The 19,628-nt window shown below is 34.3% G+C and overlaps 2 protein-coding genes across 3 annotated transcripts; one reads left to right on the top strand and one right to left on the bottom strand.

Annotated features, from left to right (window-relative positions):
• Nucleotides 1–99: 99 nt before the first annotated feature.
• Nucleotides 100–2,382, bottom strand: LOC125192222 (purple acid phosphatase 23). The gene is made up of 7 exons (XM_048089737.1): nt 2,078–2,382; nt 1,812–2,003; nt 1,394–1,730; nt 1,106–1,323; nt 832–1,022; nt 365–769; nt 100–294 (listed from the first exon to the last, which is right to left on the bottom strand). The coding sequence occupies exons 1-7, from the start codon at nt 2,370–2,372 to the stop codon at nt 163–165; spliced, it is 1,770 nt and encodes a 589-aa protein (XP_047945694.1). The 5' UTR covers nt 2,373–2,382; the 3' UTR covers nt 100–162.
• Nucleotides 2,383–5,510: 3,128 nt separating this feature from the next.
• On the top strand, nt 5,511–7,707 carry LOC125197443 (putative nuclease HARBI1). 2 transcript variants are annotated; one of them, XM_048096184.1, is made up of 4 exons: nt 5,511–5,653; nt 6,164–6,684; nt 6,775–7,003; nt 7,095–7,707. In XM_048096184.1, exons 2-4 carry the CDS (start codon nt 6,445–6,447, stop codon nt 7,586–7,588), a joined length of 963 nt encoding a protein of 320 aa, XP_047952141.1. In that variant the 5' UTR covers nt 5,511–5,653; nt 6,164–6,444; the 3' UTR covers nt 7,589–7,707. The 2 variants fall into 2 exon arrangements, with proteins under 2 accessions (XP_047952141.1, XP_047952140.1); XM_048096183.1 differs by having other exon boundaries at nt 5,511–6,684.
• Nucleotides 7,708–19,628: the final 11,921 nt, after the last annotated feature.

Below are 19,628 nucleotides of genomic sequence, written 5' to 3' on the forward strand. Positions count from 1 at the left end.
TGAAATTTTTCAGAAAGTATTTCAATTTGATTCAGCCCAATTTTTTATAAAAACTAATAAAAATATGAGTGAAATTTTTTATGCATTGTAGGTTTAATCATGACAATAGAATGTGGATTTAAATAAGTTAGTGGAATTTGATTTTGGATACATGTTCTTGCTTCAAATCATACATGTTTGGAGAGAAAAAGCAAGCAAGTGATACAAAATTGTAACTAGCAAAGGACTGGTAAAGGCAGCAACAACAGCAGCAGCATTTGATGATGGTGCCAAAGCAGGGGACACTCCAATTTTCTGTTGAATCAAAATGTTACAAAACAAAGGACTACATTTCACACATTGAATCTACCTAGCTTTTGTCTACCTTAGATCCAGCCAAACACAGCTCAGGCTGTCGAACGACGTAAATCTGATCGCCTCGGCTGTTCTCCTTGTAGATATCCTGGTTCCGATGCCAAGTCCACAGTGCGTAAGTCGAGTTCACAACCTCGAGCACGCCATGTCCGAAGCTGCTTTCTCTAAAGGCACTCCACTCGGGCTGCCTGTCCCAGCAGAATCCGCCTTTCCCCGCTCCAAACGAGAAATTTGTGTGGCACACGCCCCCAAACTCGGGCACGTTGTCACTTGGAGAAGGGCACTTCCCCTCCTCATCCGCGTGATCAACATCAACTTTCTCAATGTTTCCCCCATCCCCAACCGTGATGTACAAGGCCCCACACGGATCCAACGTGTAGTTGTAGACCCGATTCATCCTCTCGTACGCGTGCACCTGCAGCCACTGCACCGTCACTTTCTTTAACACAACAAGAAATAAAGAAACTACTAACATACATGACCAGAAAACACAATGTCAACTCCATATTTGTGGAGAAGTGCTTCCATTTGCAGCCTCATGCATTCGAACTCTTGGTAGTGAGACGAGTAGCTGTTGTACCAAGGCGAATGCCACGCGGCCACCAGCCACGGGGTCGTGCCACGGTCCACATTCTCAAGGTCTCTCTCCAGCCAAGCATACTGATCACCTAATTAAACAAACAAATGCCACTCATCTCTCACCCATCATTTCTCTAACCATTTAGTACTACCAATTTAATCAAACCTAAACCTGTCTTATTGTAGTCCACATAAGCTCCCAACATCACAAAATGCACACCTCCTGCATCAAAAGAGTAGTACATTTTGGTGTTCGAACCCGACTCCTCTGCCGGGACAGAGAATCTACTCGTATACGAAACAAACGACATGTCATTCGCTTGAGGCTCAATCTCATGGTTCCCTTGGATCACCATCATAGGCACCCTCGACGTCAAGGGCTGCATAAACCTGCACCACAGCGCGTTTCGCCTCATTCCACCACAAAAAAAAAGCCTCAAAACACACAACTTTCTTTTACCTCCCCCACCCGTCCCAACGCGGCTGGTAAGTCTCCCTTGTGGGCGAGTCAGGAAAGGCGCACGAGTAGCAAGAGGCGCCCTTCCCTCCGGTGGTGAGGTACTGATTCGCGTATGTCAAGTCCCCAACCATCAAAACCAGACAGGGATTGTTAGAAATGAGATGATCAATGGTGGTGGTGGAGTTGCTAGTGAGGCCTAAATCTCCAACCACTGCTATCTTACAAGGGTAGTTCTCAGAGCTGGGTAAAGGCATTGTCTCAAACACATGCTCCTCACTCATTGCATCAATGGAACTATCCCCACACTTGTAGTAATACTTTGTCCTAGGCTCAAGCCCTGCCAACACAAATACACAACATCCTTGAGACTTTCTTGAACTCAAACCAGCCTAATTCAATGTGAATGATCAAGAATTACCATCAATTTTGACATGATGAATGATGCCAGAGGAGTAATTCAAGAGCCCCTCAAATGGATAGAGCTGGTTGTAAATCAAAGAAATCCCACTTTTCTTGGAGGTGTATTTGCCACTCTCTTTCCCATACCACACCTCACTACCCACAGAGGTGGGATCAAGTGGAGTCACATTCACCCCAATCTTTGCATCCCCTTTTCATTCAACAAAATCACACACTAAAACCTCAACTAAAATGTTAGAATAAGAAAGAAGAATGATTAATTACCAGTGATCCAAGAAACAAAGAGGGAGGAAGGGGTGGACAAGGCAAGAGCAATCTGGTCAGGGAAATTAGAGGTGACATTCTTCCTGAGACGAGGATGATCCATGGGCAAGTCATCGCTGCCGCGGCGCAGAGAGGCGTCGAAACGGCGGGTCACCGGCGGGAAGGGGCCTTCGAGGGTGGTCGGAATGTGCTGAGCAAACACCTTGTTTGTGACCACGAACGTCAGAGCGAGGAAAAGTGGAAACATCTTGAGATTAACCATTATAAGGGTCCTCTTGAATTTGATTTTCTTCATGTTTTTATTGTGATAGTTTCCATTAGTTTATTACAGACTTCGGTTGCACGTTTCAACGACCACTGCTTTGTTTTTGTCTATTGAATGATGATAATAAAGTTTTGGAATATTCTTATCCAATGCTCTAGATGTGCTAAATTGTCATAGGTTGACTATTTAATTTTATTCCCCAATTGAAAAAATTGTGAAAAATAGATTAAAAAAAGTGAAATTGGTTGTCATAGATGTCATTTTAGATGACACTTTAACGTGATACATTTTCCAGTCTTTCAAATATCATGTCCTTATACTTGCGCTCATCGTAATAAAACCAGTCTTTTAACGGAAATATATGATGACACTATGCTTAGATTAAAAAATCCACAACCAAATGTGTGTGTATATTGCTCTAGTGGGTAGTGTGGTTGAAGTTCGAAGTTAGCGTGACATATTCTTTGAAACTTATTTTGTAAGAGAAAAAATGAAAATTTGCAAAAATGCATGGATGGTTCAAAATCGACTAAAATGGAAGATGGCTATAAAAAGTTGCACCGATGTTTTTTTTTTGAAACTGAAAGTTTTGAAATATTATTTATATTTTGTGAGCTCTCTGCATCTCAGCCCATTATTTTTGGGCCGTAATTAGATGTCTTTATAGAGCATAAGGAAAATTTATATATATAAATAAAATATGGATTATATTTTAATAGGAGTATATGTACTTTATATATATAAATAAAATATGGATTATATTTGAATTGTGACATATGGTAATGATACAGCTTATTCATCAAGAAAAACCATTAGAAGTCGTTTGGTAGCTACATAGCTATATTAGAGCACGTTATATCTTCTCAGTTCTCATCTAGTTTTAATTATGTGTTTGATATTCATATTAGTCTTAGCTCATAGCCCATCTTATTTTTTTGGCTCGGAGATATTCGCCTTAAAGCGCATGTTTCAACCTAGAAAATTAACCTACAATTTTAGTGGGTTATAGTGACAACTTTACAAATTAAACTAAGATAATTGAAAAAAATTATTAAGTTGTCCTCCATCTTTTTCACTCTCAATTTGTGTATACTACTCCACATATTATTGAGACTATTTTAGCCTATATAAAATTTAGCATGGTAGGGGAGTGATCAATTGCTAACTCATCATTTAATTGCTAACTACAACTAATTTAAGGCGGCATGATTTTAAAAACGTGTGGTGTACAATTTGCCACGTGTAATTTTCGTTTTTATTAATTAAATCGAAAAAAATTTAAAAAAAACGCCAAATTAGGGTTTTGGATGAAAATGTCAATATAGCGTTTCGAAAATATCAACACAATGCTTTGAGAATGACAACACAAATTTAGGATTGACATTGCATATGCTTTATATTGACATATTATCTTAGCTGTATTGACATTAGCCTGTGTACGAAAAATACGAAAATTCTAGATTTTTTTTTAAAAAATTTTGACGTCGGAACATATGCATGTAGTATATCGTTAGAATCCTTATAAAATTATCTTTAATTTGATATATGTTATATGAATTTAAAGTTTTGGGATTTCTTTTAAAAGTTAGTTATAACTAACTTGACATTAATACCCCTATTGATTTTTATTGGAATTAATCTTATAGCCTTATTGACGTTTTTTGTTGATCGTATTGACATTTTGTGGTTAATGATCTAGGCCTTTAATTTGAATATCTAATGGCTATTATTGAGTTGTAGTTAACAATTAAGCATTGAGTTAGCAATATAACACTCCCCTAGCATGGTATTCTATCTTTGCACTAAATATAAAATAAAGGTAGCTTAATGTTTTAATTAAACCAACAAGCACACTATTTAGAAATATAAAGAACACAAGCTATGAATATCATGATCATTAGGGATGTCAATGTAGCCCGCAACCCGTGGGCTGGCCCGAATAGCCCGCTAAATTTATAGGATTAGGGTCGGAAATTTCTAGCCCGATAAAAATAAAACCCAATAAGCTCTCACCCGATTAACCCGCAACCCGTTAGGGCCAGACCCGAAAACCCGATGGGCTGGCCCGATAACCCGGTAAAATTTATATTTTTCAATTTTTTACTCCTAATTCGACACTTCGTTGACTAATTTTATGACATAGATAACTAAAAAAAGATAACTTTCAATTTTATGGTAAATATATAAATTATATATTGAACTTTTATTAATATAATAATTGTTAAATAAATTAATCTCACTAAAAGAATATTTAAATTTTTAACATGCATTAAAATTTCACGAAATATCACAAATATTACTAGTATTTTATGGTTGAGTTTAAGCATATATATCAAATTTATCATAATTAAATATTTTATATTTTATAAATATAACTAATTTTCATCATGATTTATTGGATTGTTCGAGCCTTAACCTTATTGGTAGCAACCCGATTAACCCGTCGGGTTAGCCCGGAACCCGAGCTTTTAGGGTTAGGGCTGAACTTTTACAACCCGAAAGAAATCACAACCGGCAAGCCCGCACCCGATTGACCCGCAACCCGAGTAGGGTTGGCCCGAAACCCAACGGGCCGGCCCGATTAACATCCCTAATGATCATTATCCTAACTAGTCGTAACATGGATAGTCTAACAAACGAGCCCTTAGTAGGTAGCACAATAGGTAGACATGCCCGTGGTTCGTAAACTGGCGGTTACGATTCTGAGGATTTTGTTGGTTGGGGTTGGGATTGATTGTTGAAAGTTGTAACAAAAATAACCGTACATGTACAGATTACAATGTAACTCGTGGTGAAACAATATGTAGCAATATATCTAGGCGTCGAAACAGTGTATTATCATTGGAAAGGGTCCTTCGAAGATGGTCGAAACAACAAGTTACCGGCGGAAAGGGGCCTTTTGGGGGTAGTTGGAAGCTACAAACACCTCATGAGATTGTACATTTAGGGCATGTTTGATTAGATGAGCAGAGTAGGTTAAGGATGGAAAATGCTGACGTGGACTAAACAACTCATTGTTTGTCTGCATGAGTTGTTTTCTATCAAGCTCATTCCAAAAAAGTCGGCCCGCTGAAAATAAATGTTACCTAACCCAATTTAATGGGTAACTCTAACCCCCAAAATAGTTGGTTTAGTAGACGGAGTTTCATTGTTTGAGCAGACCAACACCTCCTCTTCCCTTTTTTACCCTCTCTCTCCATCCCCTTCGCTGCTCGAAACCCATTGCTCGCACGCAGCAAATCTGCCGTCGCCGCAACAAATCTGCCGTCGCCGCAAATCTGCTCAAAGCCCATTGCTTGCACGCCATAAAGGTCGGCAATTCAAACCATTTTGGTTGTTCCGTAGACTTTCGAGCTCCATAGTCGTTGTCGCTGGTATCTGGTTGTTGTCTGCAACATTTATCATTTACCCCCAATTTGATTGAACATGCAAATGAGCTTAGATTTGAATTATGAGGTGGTTTAAGGGGTTTAGGTACTACAATTCGATTGTAATTCAATTTCATTATGTTATTATCCTCTTTGATGTGTTCGTGTGATTTGTCCCTGTAATAATTTATTTATTTTTATTATTTTTGACCGATCTGATTTGCACATTGATTGAATGGGAAAATTTGACTATCTTTAACCCATTTTGAAGGTCGATTTACCTGTATGTTTGTGACATTTATGTTCATTGTACACTCTCTGGTACTAGGTGATTTTTTTCAAACTTGTAACTTGATGGAAAATATCTACCTGGATAAAAGCGATAAGCTAGCTTTTCCAAATGAATACAAGTAGCAATGCTTTTTAACTGCTATTGGTCGCTCTGTGTTGTAGTTGTTCACAGGCATGGATCGGGTACAAAAAAAACGAAAGGAAATTGAAAATGTCTTGGTAATCGTTGAAGATTTGGTTCGTCGGCAGCGCCAACAATCTTTGCTACTGCTCAGTTTGGCTGAGTATTTTAGTCGGCGGAGGACTAGTGAAAATGAAGACGATACAACCGTGGTTATTGATATGCTAGACAGGATACCGGAGCAAATTCGACGTATGGATAGGCTGGTGCGTTCTACTGACACGGACTGTGTGAACAATCTTGCTTGCTTCTACGTGAGCGCATGGGTTTGGGCGATCGGAAATATGTAAGCTTGGAAGAGCAAGTGTCTATGCTCTTGAGCCTCCTCGCTCATCACAAAAAGAATCGGATAGTAGGGTATGATTTTATACGATCTGGTCAGACCGTTTCTCGATATATTCATGAGGTGTTGAGATGGGTGATTGGACTTCATGAGGTATTCATGTCTAAACCCACGCCCGTGGACGAGAATTGCGACGATCCCCGTTGGAAATGGTTCAAGGTATTATCAACAAAACGTTACTGTATATGTTTTACACAAATGTATATCTTAAATATATTTAGATCGACTTGACTGTTCGTATTTTATTAGGGCTGTCTAGGGGCATTGGATGGAACATATATCGACGTCCGTGTGAGTGTTGGGGATGCACCGCGGTACAGAACACGAAAGGGCCACATCGCCACCAATACTTTGGCTGTCTGTGATCGGTTTATGCGATTTGTCTACGTCCTACCTGGGTGGGAGGGATCAACCGCTGATGCTCGTGTTCTACGTGATGCTGTCACACGAGAAGTTGACAATCTACGTGTCCCTAAAGGTACGAAAGCTAGGTTGTAGTCTGCGATCGGTTGATGCGGTTATGGATACTATGTGTTTCTAACTTACAGCTCTCATCTTTCCACACTCAGACTGCTATTACTTGTGCGATAATGGATATGCAAACAGCGAAGGATTCCTCACACCATTCAAAGGTGTGCGGTATCACTTGAAGGAGTGGGGACCTGCTGCGCATAAGCCCCAAAACCCTCAAGAATTGTTTAACATGAGGCACACCATGGCGCGGAATATCATCGAACGTGCTTTTGCGGTTCTGAAGATGAGGTGGGGGATATTACGTAGTGCCAGCTTCTACCCGATCGAAACACAAACGCGCCTCATAATGGCATGCTTCATTCTGCATAATTTCATTCGAAGCCAAATGCAAGTTGATCCAGTGGAGTTGGAACTAGGTGATGCAACTGTGGACCTTGAGGACCTTGATCACACAAATGGGGACATTTCAGCCGGGCCGGCAAGAGATGGTCGGGAATATGTTGATGCAGTTGAATCTACCCCAGCATGGAACCAGACCCGGACCGAGATAGCTGAGTTTATGTGGAATAATACGCAACTCAGACAGTAGTTTATGACATTGGATACTTGTTTAATTGAATTTAACTTCGTACTCTTTCATTTCAATATTATTTTGGTGTTTGTACATTTACATGCGTTTATTATAATAAACTTCAGTTGCACGATTAACGACCATTGTTTTGTAGTACTATCGAATGAGATGATGATAGTTATTGATTCGTGGAATATTCTTATCCCCATGAGATTCTAGATATGATAAATTATGATAGGTTAATTATTTAATTTTATTCATCCAATAAATTTTTTTTCTAAAAGTAAAAACTGAAATTGGTTGGTTAGTAGAATGATGTACACCATGTTAGAGATTGAAACTTGTTCACAATAGATGGTGACTAATTTTTATGAACAATACATATTAAAAAAGATATGATTGTTAGTTGTGGAATGAGGGAGTCTTACTTAATTATTCATATATCACGTTAGTTTTTCATAGTATTTTATTATAGATACTAACAACGATTAATCCCAAAATTATATTATATACTTTAATTATTTATGGTTCACAAATCTACCAAAAAAAAAGAAGAGAAATGAGTAACTTCAAATATTAGTCGAATATTTTACAAGAAGAAGCATAAAGGAGTATAAATTAAAGGTTATACACTATACTTCACTCCTTGTGCTCCGACGCTCAATTGAAATAACTAGAAACTTGAAAATATGAGTCAAATATCATTATTTGTCCTTGTAATTGCAGCTATTTTTTAATGTTATTTCTGAAACAATGTTATTTATGTTGAAGATTTGAGCCTATAATGTCAATTTCAATGAAATTGGATTATCCAAATTTCCTGTCCTTATAATTGGGCCCATTTCAAGTCTGCGGAGGCCCATTGTATTTAAAGCAGTCTTTTAGCGGGAACTGAAAATGAAAAATTATATTGCTATCTCTGTCAATAGAAATTCTTTTCATTTATTTTATCTCTTAAAAATAAAACTTTTTCATTTTTCTTTTTTAAAAAGTGAACCCCACAATCCAATTACACTATCACTACTTTTTATATTCATCTATCTTACTTTACTAATTACGCATTAAAATATATGATGTTTCAAAAAGTTCTTGTTTTTGAAAGAGGATATAGTAAAACTTGGGTAAGCGTATGATGATATTGCTATAGTGGTTCAAAATCGTCCTAATAGAAGATATAGCTATAAAAAGATGCACCGATGCAATTTTTTTACACTAAAAGTTTTTGAAATATTAATTATAGTATGTGAGTTCTCTACATCGTCTCAGCCCATTACTTTGGGCCGTAATTAGATGTCATTATAGAGCATAAGAAAAATTTATATAATAAACCTAATTTATCTAAACTATATTACCCATACGTAAATTAAATAAAATTTTAAATATTTGATTATATCCTCGTAGCCCCACTAATAAATTCCATATGTATTTTGAAGACAAAGTTTTATACATACAGCTAAATTATACTCCACCAGTATATAGAAAAAACAAAACAATGCTAAAAATCCAAAAAATAATTGGACTATACTGTTCGATATTTTGGTTTGCCCCACAAGATTCTCAAAATTAAATTGGATATAAGGATGTCACATTTGATTGGAGCTGAAATACCACATATTAACAATATTAATAAATTCTTTTGATAAATATAGAGCAGTAGAATAAAAGAACTTGTATATCAATCATGCCTATAAATGAATAGCTATTATTTCAACATGTTAATATAATAAAAAAATTTATTGAAAAAAGTATTTTTGTTATTTATTCGATGATTCTGGAGCCCGGACCATTATTTACCCAACTTTATTTATTGATTTATATGTTGATACGTTCCTATTTTGTCGCCTTTGTGATTACCTAATTAAAAATTAAATCTGCGTGCAGAAGGTAATAATTAATGCTGTAATGAAGTAAATAAATACATATTCATTCTACATACTCCATAAGTCCATCCACATTGTTTGTTTCATACCCAAATTTTGTGGACGAGATATATAGTCGAATAATGCTAGGATGTGTATTGTCAATTAACTTTTTTTTTTTTTTTTAATGTTTGTCCCTTATTTTTCTTTTATAGTACTAGTAGTTGTTTCAAATAAAATTATTTTATTTATAAAACTACATAAAGCTTGTGTTTAGTCATGTAACTCGTTTTGCTTCGTATCCAAATGAATAAAATTGAATAGATCAAAATGAGAACATAAGAGAAAATGGGAAAATTAACATAATACGCAAAAGTCGATGATATTAGTAACTAATAATGAAATTAAAAAAAAATCGAAACATGTCATGATATTATCGCTATTATTACCCGAAAATAGTTTAGGAATCAGGAGAATAAAAATAAAATAAAAGTAAAGTAAAGTTTTTTGTGTGATCTAGATTCAAAATTACTATGTGGATATGGCTCGGTGTAATTAATGTCGAATCATGAATAGTTATACTTATAGTATCGATTATAAAAGAGGTAGGACTTCGAAATTTAAAGCCGTCGACAAAACTTTCAATTGAAGTTATATCACTTAACTTATGTGAAGTAAAATTCTTCTCAAATAAATTTAATGCGTATTCATAACATACAGTAGCAAATAACTTTGTATGAATTCTTGTTTTGGATGTCGGGTGACATTCAATACTCCATTTTTTGTATAGGTAATATTTAGTGGTCTATTTTTATTTCAACCCATGTATTATTTTTTAGTTTTTATGTTATTTAGTTAAATATTTACTTAATAGAATAAATTTATTGCATGAAATGAGGATATGTAATTGTTTTTTAGAATTATTAACACTTTTATTAGATAAATATTAATTGGGTTAATACTCCATATAGTTAAAAAGATGGGATATGAGAAGATATGTAAAACAAGATAAGAAATACGGGCTCCATGTCAAGATATGCAAAGATATAATTTTTTTCCGTTGTTGTTTGATAGAAAAGAAATTATCTAAATTTGTATTGTATATTAAATAACATGGTTTAACTTGACAAATTGGTGAGATACATAAACAAGGTTAATGTTATAAAATTGGTAAGATTAGATAGGGCCCTGAGCTTATATTGGGCTTTGAGTTAAGCTTAACTATGATATCAAACAATTAGAAATGTCCATATATAATTTTCTATCTTGGTATTACTAACTTATCAAACATGCCCTAACATGCCCTATGTGTTATGTTATACTCCACTAATAATTCATTTTTATATGAAATATCATTAAAATAATAAAATTAGGGGTGTGATATATATGGTGAATGAGATATCTATAATGGGACTGAATCCGGACTCACCCATTAATAGTAATAGAACTCTTCGCGAAGTTTCCTCCGGGCTTTACTATCCCTTGATCGGTTATATTGTCCCAAACACTTAACTGCAATTTCTAACTGAAAAAAAAAAGAATATTATTACTCCATTAAATAAAATAGAATTTTATGTTAAGAATATTAATACTATAATCTCATCAAGCTCAATTTTTTTTATTATGGCATGAGAGACTGATAAGGCTAATTTCATGCATCGGTAATGTGCGAAAAATGTTATAAATTGCTGGGTCTAACACGTTTCCTAAGCCAGGTGTGTGAAGAAAATCGCTAGATCAAGGAAGTAAGGAAGGAGATGGTCTAGCGAAGGAAAGGAACGAAGTGAGCAGGATTTACAAGGAAAATTGGCGTGACAGAGGAGTCAATAGCTGAGGGCAACAAAGTCTTATCTATACCTCGCTGGGCCCCACTCCAACGCCTATATATAGAAGAGCATGCAACGAACCTGAGGACACTTTTTTTTTTTCACTCTTCTTAGCTCACACATATTACACACACTTGGGAATGAGAGATCTGGGGTAGTCGGGAACGGAAGGTTATTTTCTTAGAAATTTCGTGGTTGGCAACACCGTCCGAGTGTGGACGAAGATACAATTCCTTTTAATTTAAGTTGTTTTGCTCGTTTTTACCGTCGAACTTCACTTTTGGGAGTCGACCTGGTTGTTGATGATTCTTATTGTCTTCTCGCTTTGTTGATTTGCGTTTAGCAGTTGAATTTCAAGTCGATTTGCATAGATCTTTCTGCTGTTAGTTTATTTCTACAAGTATTTTGTCGATCTCTGTTTATTTTGATGTTGTGGTGGTTGATATGGAAGTTCGGTGATAGATCTGTGGTTTATTTACTGTTTGGAGTTTTTTTTGTTCGAATCTGAAGTGATGAAGAGTTTCTGTTGGTTGGAGTTCGTGTTGGATGCTTGGATCCGGAGTGGATTTAGCGTCTGAGGTTGGATTCGACGTGAGGAAAGAAAGTTGTTAAATGAATTCGAGTTTTCTTCTTGTTTTCTGTTTTGCTTCGTCTAGTGTCTGCAGATCTGTTTAGTTCTTCGTAGTTCATGCATAGATTTGATTTTAAATTAGTTTGCTCTGTTGATTTCGTTCATGTTGAATTTCTTATGAGTTTTACGCAATTTGGTTGTAGAAGACGATGTCGCTGTTAGTTAGTACGAGAGTTAGTTATTCTGCCAACTTTTCGTTCGTACTTTGGTTTTTTTTTTTCAGTCATGGTCCCCACAGTCGGTTGTTTCCTAGGTCTAGTAGTGAAGCAGTTTTCTTAGATCAAGTGTTAAGCAGTTAAATTCCTTTGCAACGTTCCTTTATAATTTTGTATAGGTCTAGCTGTTAGTGTAGGAGTTTTAAAGATTCCCAAGTCAAGTTTAATTTGTTTTCCTCAACCCAAGAAAATGCGTGGCAGCAGCCAACACCAAAAAAACACCCAAATCGTTGAACATGAGTATTACGCATCCTTCTCTGTGGGATCGATCTCTACTTCTCTATACTAGGTTTAGTAAAGTGGTTGAGGGTTTTTGAAAAAAAAAGGTGCTATGTGTGTCCGACGACCGGGATTCCTTGCGACTAACGAATTCCTAGACCGCGTGATCTAGTGGATTTGCTGGATCTAGGGAACCTGTTATTTCCTTTTTGAACACACGCAGCACCACAACCTTTCAGAGACATATCGCATTATAATTCTTCCTTTATAAATAAGTTTATGATGAATAATTGGAAAAAAAAAATGTACTGACCTAAATAATGTTGAATCAAAATACAACTAATATTAAGATTACACCTCATATTTATCTTTATATTCTCATAACAAAATGGCTAGGCTGGCAAATTTGATACGTGGCCGGTTGGAAAAGCGAAAGCCATCAATCACTCCACAACATAATCTTGAAACAATTTTAAAAGTTCAAATAATTGTATTACAGAGAATTGCATTTAAATATACAAGAAGTTCAATAAATTAATTAGTTTATGTACTGGATTATATATAATTCACAAACATTGATCAAGGTGCTTCTTAAACATCTCTTCAATATTTTATTGGCCTTATATTCCGAATATTAATTATTAGTTGAAGTGAAATATACACCAAAGTATAATTCATTACACACATAAACATTTTCCTTTTTTCTTTTTATTTTTGTGTGGTAACTTATGCTTTCTCATTTCTGTCATTGCCTCCTCTTGTGCCAACACACATGCAACTCCAAATTAATTTCATAGCTTATATTTATTTTGACTTCAATATTTGATTTGAATTAATGGATAAAATTAAAACAGCCTGTGCTGCATTTTAATTTAACACATTGGTCCACTCATAGCCCTAATCGAAGACAATTATGTTGTGTTTGGGTAAAATTTAGATACTTCTATCTTCAAACATTTATGGGCTATCATGGAATGAATAATTCAAAGTATTCAACACATGCTTAAATAAATACGATAAAGCAAATACTAGTACTTAACAACTAAGGCCTATGTATATTATTGCAATATTAAAATGAGTTAGTAGTATATTGGATAAATTGTCGGTAAATTTTGTAATTTTTAAATAGACAGGTATATTACTTATATCACAACTTTACATGCTCTCAGATTCTCAGTTATCACATTGATTTGATTTGGAGGAACGTATAACGGTAGAAGCCGAAATCTACAATTGTTTTAGTGCATATACAAATATCTCTCACATAAGCCATTGGTTTAAGTCTGAAAAATACTCCAAATTATTGTGACTTTTAGGATATGCACAAAATCCTCCAATTTTAAATTAACGGGATGGTTGAGAAAAATATCAAAATTGTGATGTATAATTAACACCTTTTTAAAATTGTGACACTGAAACATAAATCAAACTTCATAATTTTTTCAATATGTTGATAATATTCCTAATGCGTTATAACTACATCGAATGTATAAAATTACTAAATTTGTTACGTAATCAACCGTGGTTAAGAAAAAGGTTCATTATCATATATTTGTATTATAATCCAACGGTTTTTAATACAAGTTCATTAAATTATACAGCATATTCATTAATTACATAAGAAAACAACCTAAACCTCTCATCCCTACATGCATATGTATTAAGATGAATTATAATGATGTGATGGTTGATGGGCATGACTCCAACTTAGCACATGGTGCACACATGCACATGCACTTGGTAGGGGTATTTTATGATCAACACCCAAACTAGTTGTATTGTTAGGAATATGAAATTATCCAAATGAATATTTTGGATTGATTATTGAACAAATTTTGGGTGGGAGAAAATGATTGGATGGATGAAATTGAAGTCCATGTTCTCCATGTGTATGGTAGGGAGACATGGTGGTGGCCATACACCAAAACAATTTCATTTAATTCAATGTATAATATATCGTATTCATGTATTATACGGTTACGGATACAATCTTTGAGAAATTAATTAATAGTAGTACTTATTTGGCATAGTACATGGTGATAAAAGGAGTGATAATATGAATATAAAAACTGATCATTGGGTAACTTACTATATACTATATATATACTAAAATGTTTTTATTCGATACATATAATTTTGATTAAGGAGGGATCTTAAGTTACTTTCTTTTCAATAGGGAAGTAGAGAAAAATAAAAAATATATATATATGCCCATGTACGTTTCCCCAAGGCCTAACATTGTGTATGGCTAAAATTGATGTTATTTTAATATATATGGGGAACTACTTATATTACTCCCTCATATGGTGAAATTTAATTTAGAATAAAGTAACATAATTAATGCTTGTTGACTTTGGATACCTCCGTACCGTTGTATGTAGGTTGTTTTAATCAGCAATTACTCTGTTTTTTCTATTTTTTTTGTTTAATACATATAATTTCAAAAAAAAAAATTAATACTAATTTGTTTCAAACTTTAACTTCATGTCCCATAAACAAGTGCTTTTTTTGTCAATTCATTAGATTTATGACATGACTAATTAGTTAACAAGTAGTAGTAGTACTTTTTTTTCCAACCGGTTGTTGGTTAGGAAACTTACCAAGAAAAGGGAATCCCAAAAAACTTAATTTTTGTGGTGTGACGTCACTATGTCATTTTTATTTGAACAAAATTAAGGTTATTGTTAATTAATTTCATAAAAGTGAACTTAATACTTCCTAGTTATATATAGTTGATGATTCATGTACCTATTTCCATCCTAAATGTCTCTATTCTTATTCCTAGACTTCTTATATAGAAAAGAATACCCACAATTTTGAGTTTTGTTTTTTTTTGGAATAGTACAATTATAGAAAATTGCCATTGAAGTGAAAAAAAACAAAACTCCGAAATCTAGCATGATTTCGGTTTGTCTTGTTTAGTGTTTAATATTTATTTATATTATTTTCTTTCGAGTAATGGGAGAGACCTATACTTTAATTGGATGCATGTTACTTTATTGAAGAAGAAAAAAGTTGTGAAGATGAATTTTTTTCATCCAATATGTGGAGATGGTTAAATAGCAACGACCTGCCAATTTTCTGGTAACAAAACTTGGCCTACAAAATCTACCTTTCATTTATTTTAGAACCCCACAAAAAAAAGTCTTTACCAATTTGGTAGAAGCAACATTAATACTTCGTGTCCCATTGTATGGTTAAATTTAAATAATTAAATAAATATATTCACTATATATAGTCTACGTAAAAATATAGTAGTAATACATTATAGCATCATCATAGATCACGATATAGTCTTAATACAATAAAATGACTAAATGAGATTGAATTACATATGAAGTTGTAGTAATAGTTTTTGAGTGGGCACAATTAATCATCAATTTAAAGCTTTGATAACTTTGTGGGCCTTTTTAAACTTATTTAATTTTTCCTGAAATTCTTACTAATCAAAGGAGAACTAAAGCAAACCATAAAATTACGGCATCGACTAATTACGCCTTGTCGCCTCATAATGATGCTGAAATTATGATTAGGCCAATGTTTAAATTGTTAAACGAATATATTTTGAGCCAACTGTCTATAATAGTTAAATTTAAGTTTTATCAAATGTCACGTTATTCATTTTCAAGTTAATCGTTGGAAATAAAACAACATTTATCAGGATAATTATGAATTTATATGGAGTATTGACTCGTGAATCGTGATATGGCAATTTCTCAATTTTCATAATTCCATCAAATAAATAAGATTTGATCGTATAAGTTATATTGCAACCGTCAATGATTATATATTGGCTGTCGTCTATTCTATAGTCATCATCGATCCTTGGATTCCTCACATATAACCGCCGGCAGTTATAATAATGCATCAATAGGGAAAAAAGTTTGTTATTTTCTCTATGTGAGCTAAGAGTAAGTAAATGTGACAAAGTGTGTGGGAATATATTTCAGTGACCCAAATAATTATTGATTGGTGCATGTCACGCCACGTTAATGGGAGAGGGGGGAAGTGGGCCAATTCTTTTTGCGTATGTTGTATATTTATTTATTTTATACTAGATGTTTACAAAAATGTTACACAACTTTATTTTTTCAAATACCATTCCAATATACTCCACTTATTAATTTCTTATTTAACATAGTAGTGTATCTTTGTGCGTGTGTGTGTGAACTTTTTGTGCATGGGGTGGGGGATGGGAAGAGTTATATTTGGGGCAATTGTTTTGTAGCAAGCGTGACATAGCGTTATGATTGGAACACATAAATTTGATGTTTGCATGCTTCCCCAAAAAGATAGGAATATCGATTTTTTTGACTTACCTAAAAAGATCGTTTTGTTTTAGTACTTAATTTGTTTGCAATGTATAGATTGTAGGTTACATTATTGAAAATAAAATTCAATATAAAATGAGTGGTAAAATCAGACGATTGTACATTATATTTTGAAAATTTGTACCTGATTAATCCATTATAAAAATAAACTCAATATTATACTATATATAGGTGAGGTGAATAGGAGCTGTGGATAAGTAAAAAAAAATCATAGGTATTAAAAGGGCAATATTTTGACATAGTAGATTGGCCCCATACACAATCTATTTGGTGCTATAATCAAATTTTAATAATGAAATTCTCATAACATCTGGATTCAAAAATAAGCAAAACTATATCATGAATCACGTAATAAAGGAAAAAAAACTTTATTTTCTCTCGTATTTATAAGAAATCGATCGTCGTCAATGCAAGGAACAATAGTCACACCTCCTCTATCTTCTGATGACGTGAAAAAAACCTTTTTCATTACAAACGTTCCCACAATTTCTTAAATAACATCTTGTTTGGTTGGTTAGCAAAAACCATATTTTAAGATGCTCTAAATCTAGGCAGAGGCAGTCCTACTCCGCAATGACATGAATGGAGCAAGCGAAACAAACTTGCCGCCCAATCAACTCCTAACTAATTCATTTATAGCCAAAAAACTAATATTGCAAAATTCCAACCCCCAAATTGTGTTTTTTCTGGTTTTGAACTTGATATTTGCGTTGGGTGCTTTGTGGAGTGGTCCCATCATAACTAACTCGAATGCATTCAGCCCAAAACCGGCAAAAACCGAAAAACCGAGAAAAACATCAGTTTTAAATCAAAATCGAAATCATTAACTTATTTGTTGGGTTCGTTACATTTTCACTTCTCTTGAAACCGTAATCGCCGATTCCAAGCCGGAAGTAGCCTAAATTTATTAACATGTATTCCCTCTCATTCCCATTCCGCACGAGTTTTAAGAAATGTTAATAAAAGTGGGTGGAAGAAAGTTAGTAGAATATAAGGTATCTTTACCATTTATAGTAATTATGAATTGGGACTTCTATTCGAAGACGAACCAAAATGGAAAAACGATACTCCTATTTGCGAGCAGAGGGAGTAGTGATTTATAATACTACTAGTACTATATAGCAGCAACTTAGCGCTGGTATCGTTGGATTTAATTAATGAAGATTTCCTTTTTTCTGTAATAAATTTTCTTCAATTCAAATACTGTTCAATACTAAGGAGTAAGTAGTATTTTATCATTGTAGTACCCATTTTCACAGAATGATACTTTTTATTTTTAATAATAATAAATGTATAATACATTATTCACCGAGTACATTTCGATAGGAAATTTATTACATCATTTTACCAAAGTCATTTTAGTGGCCTTAGATTAGTCATTAAATGTGCCTAAATCGATTTATAACATTTTGCAACTCACGTAAATAAAGGCCAACAGTACATTTATTGATAAAGAAAATAAAAACAGAAGACGTGAGGTGTGCCACGTGAGCGACCGACACATGCACGTGACAGGGCAGACAGAGTGGATATATGCAATACAAGTTCGTTACAAGTATCAAACTATCAATAATTAAGGTATTGAAACAAAAATAATGGAGTAAATTTTTATCATAAAACAAAAATACTTCATTCTCCACACAGCAAACATTTTAATTTATCATTTAGCAATTATATTTCAGAAAGAGGTCACCAAATATTTATACGAGTAGTTATAAATTTTTCATTAGAGATTCCACCAATTAAAAAAAATTATCCAAACACGGTATAAACCTGTTAATTCATGCACCTGTCAAAAGGGGCATGTTTATAGCACTAACAATTTTATTTAAATTAAAAACTGTAAATCAATATGGATTCAATTAATCGGGAGAGATGGGATCATCTCGTCTTTGATCTTAATTACAATTAAGGTGGAACAAAAATAGTTTAGTTGAATCACTGAAAAGAAATTACTGTCAATTATAAAGAATGTTTCCTAAATAATACTAAAATATAAATAAACTAAATACATATACGGAGAGAATATCAGTTCCCTTCCGGAATAAAATAGAATATTAGGTCCCTATCAACTCCCCACGGTTGAAAATCGTCTTGCCCTCAAGGTGGAAGTCAGAAAAATAATCTTCCATCTCGTTGTCTTTGTTTGGATCTTCGCCTGCAAAAATAATTGTATCGTTTAGGACCGCAACGAGTGATGGAGAATCCGTCTTTGGACATGAGATCTCTTCCGCGACTTCAGTGACATAACCAATGATGACAACATTGATTTTTGGGCTACGAGATTTTGGAGGAAATTTGGTTTCCACCAAAACCATTGACGCATCCAGCTTTTGAGGCGATTCGTCATCAATTTTTACCATCTCTTCGATGATGGGATCAAACTTGACATTTGTTGTTGACTCATCATCCTTTGTTGCAACAGGCTTGATGACATAATCAGATGTGGCCTCCTTTTTAGCCATAGCCTCCTTTTTAGCTAAATATGCCACTCCCTCTATAATTTTGTTGAGAAGTTTATTCGTCTCGGCGAAATAAATGGCATCCTCATCAAAATTATGATAAACAGCATCTAGAAATTCTTGCCATGAGCAATTAGGATTCGAGCGTCGATACTCGTGGAGCCATACGGATGCTGGATGGTCAAAAAACAACCTCACAAAAAATAGACGGTCAACATCAGAAAACAAGTGATAATCAAAATATTCTTGAATATCCAAAATCCATCTCACGGGGTTAACGCCAGAAAATCGAGGAGGAGAGTCTGGAGGAGAGTATGACGGCAAGACGGACATGGTGGTAGAAATCAATAGGAGGATGAGAACCTAATGAAAGCACCAATTTGATAGAACCTCGTTCTATCGGGATTCGGCACACCGTTTGTAACAAGAACAAAAGGAAGATAAACCTAGTTGGAGTGCTAGGTTTCGGAACCAAGAATGAGAATAGAAGTTAATTCATATTTCTCAATGATTTA

Source organism: Salvia hispanica, chromosome 6, assembly GCF_023119035.1.
Source record: "Salvia hispanica cultivar TCC Black 2014 chromosome 6, UniMelb_Shisp_WGS_1.0, whole genome shotgun sequence".
NCBI classification, from domain to species: Eukaryota; Viridiplantae; Streptophyta; class Magnoliopsida; order Lamiales; family Lamiaceae; genus Salvia; species Salvia hispanica.

Excerpts from the sequence above, each read along its gene's own strand:
- LOC125192222 (XM_048089737.1), bottom strand. The coding sequence starts at position 2,372 with ATGAAGAAAATCAAATTCAAGAGGACCCTTATAATGGTTAATCTCAAG. Across the intron at positions 1,731-1,811 it reads TCATCATGTCAAAATTGATG|GGCTTGAGCCTAGGACAAAG; the intron begins GTAATTCTTGAT and ends TTGTGTTGGCAG. Across the intron at positions 1,324-1,393 it reads CGTTGGGACGGGTGGGGGAG|GTTTATGCAGCCCTTGACGT; the intron begins GTAAAAGAAAGT and ends GCTGTGGTGCAG.
- LOC125197443 (XM_048096183.1), top strand. The coding sequence starts at position 6,445 with ATGGGTTTGGGCGATCGGAAATATGTAAGCTTGGAAGAGCAAGTGTCT. Across the intron at positions 6,685-6,774 it reads CCCGTTGGAAATGGTTCAAG|GGCTGTCTAGGGGCATTGGA; the intron begins GTATTATCAACA and ends GTATTTTATTAG. Across the intron at positions 7,004-7,094 it reads CAATCTACGTGTCCCTAAAG|ACTGCTATTACTTGTGCGAT; the intron begins GTACGAAAGCTA and ends TTCCACACTCAG.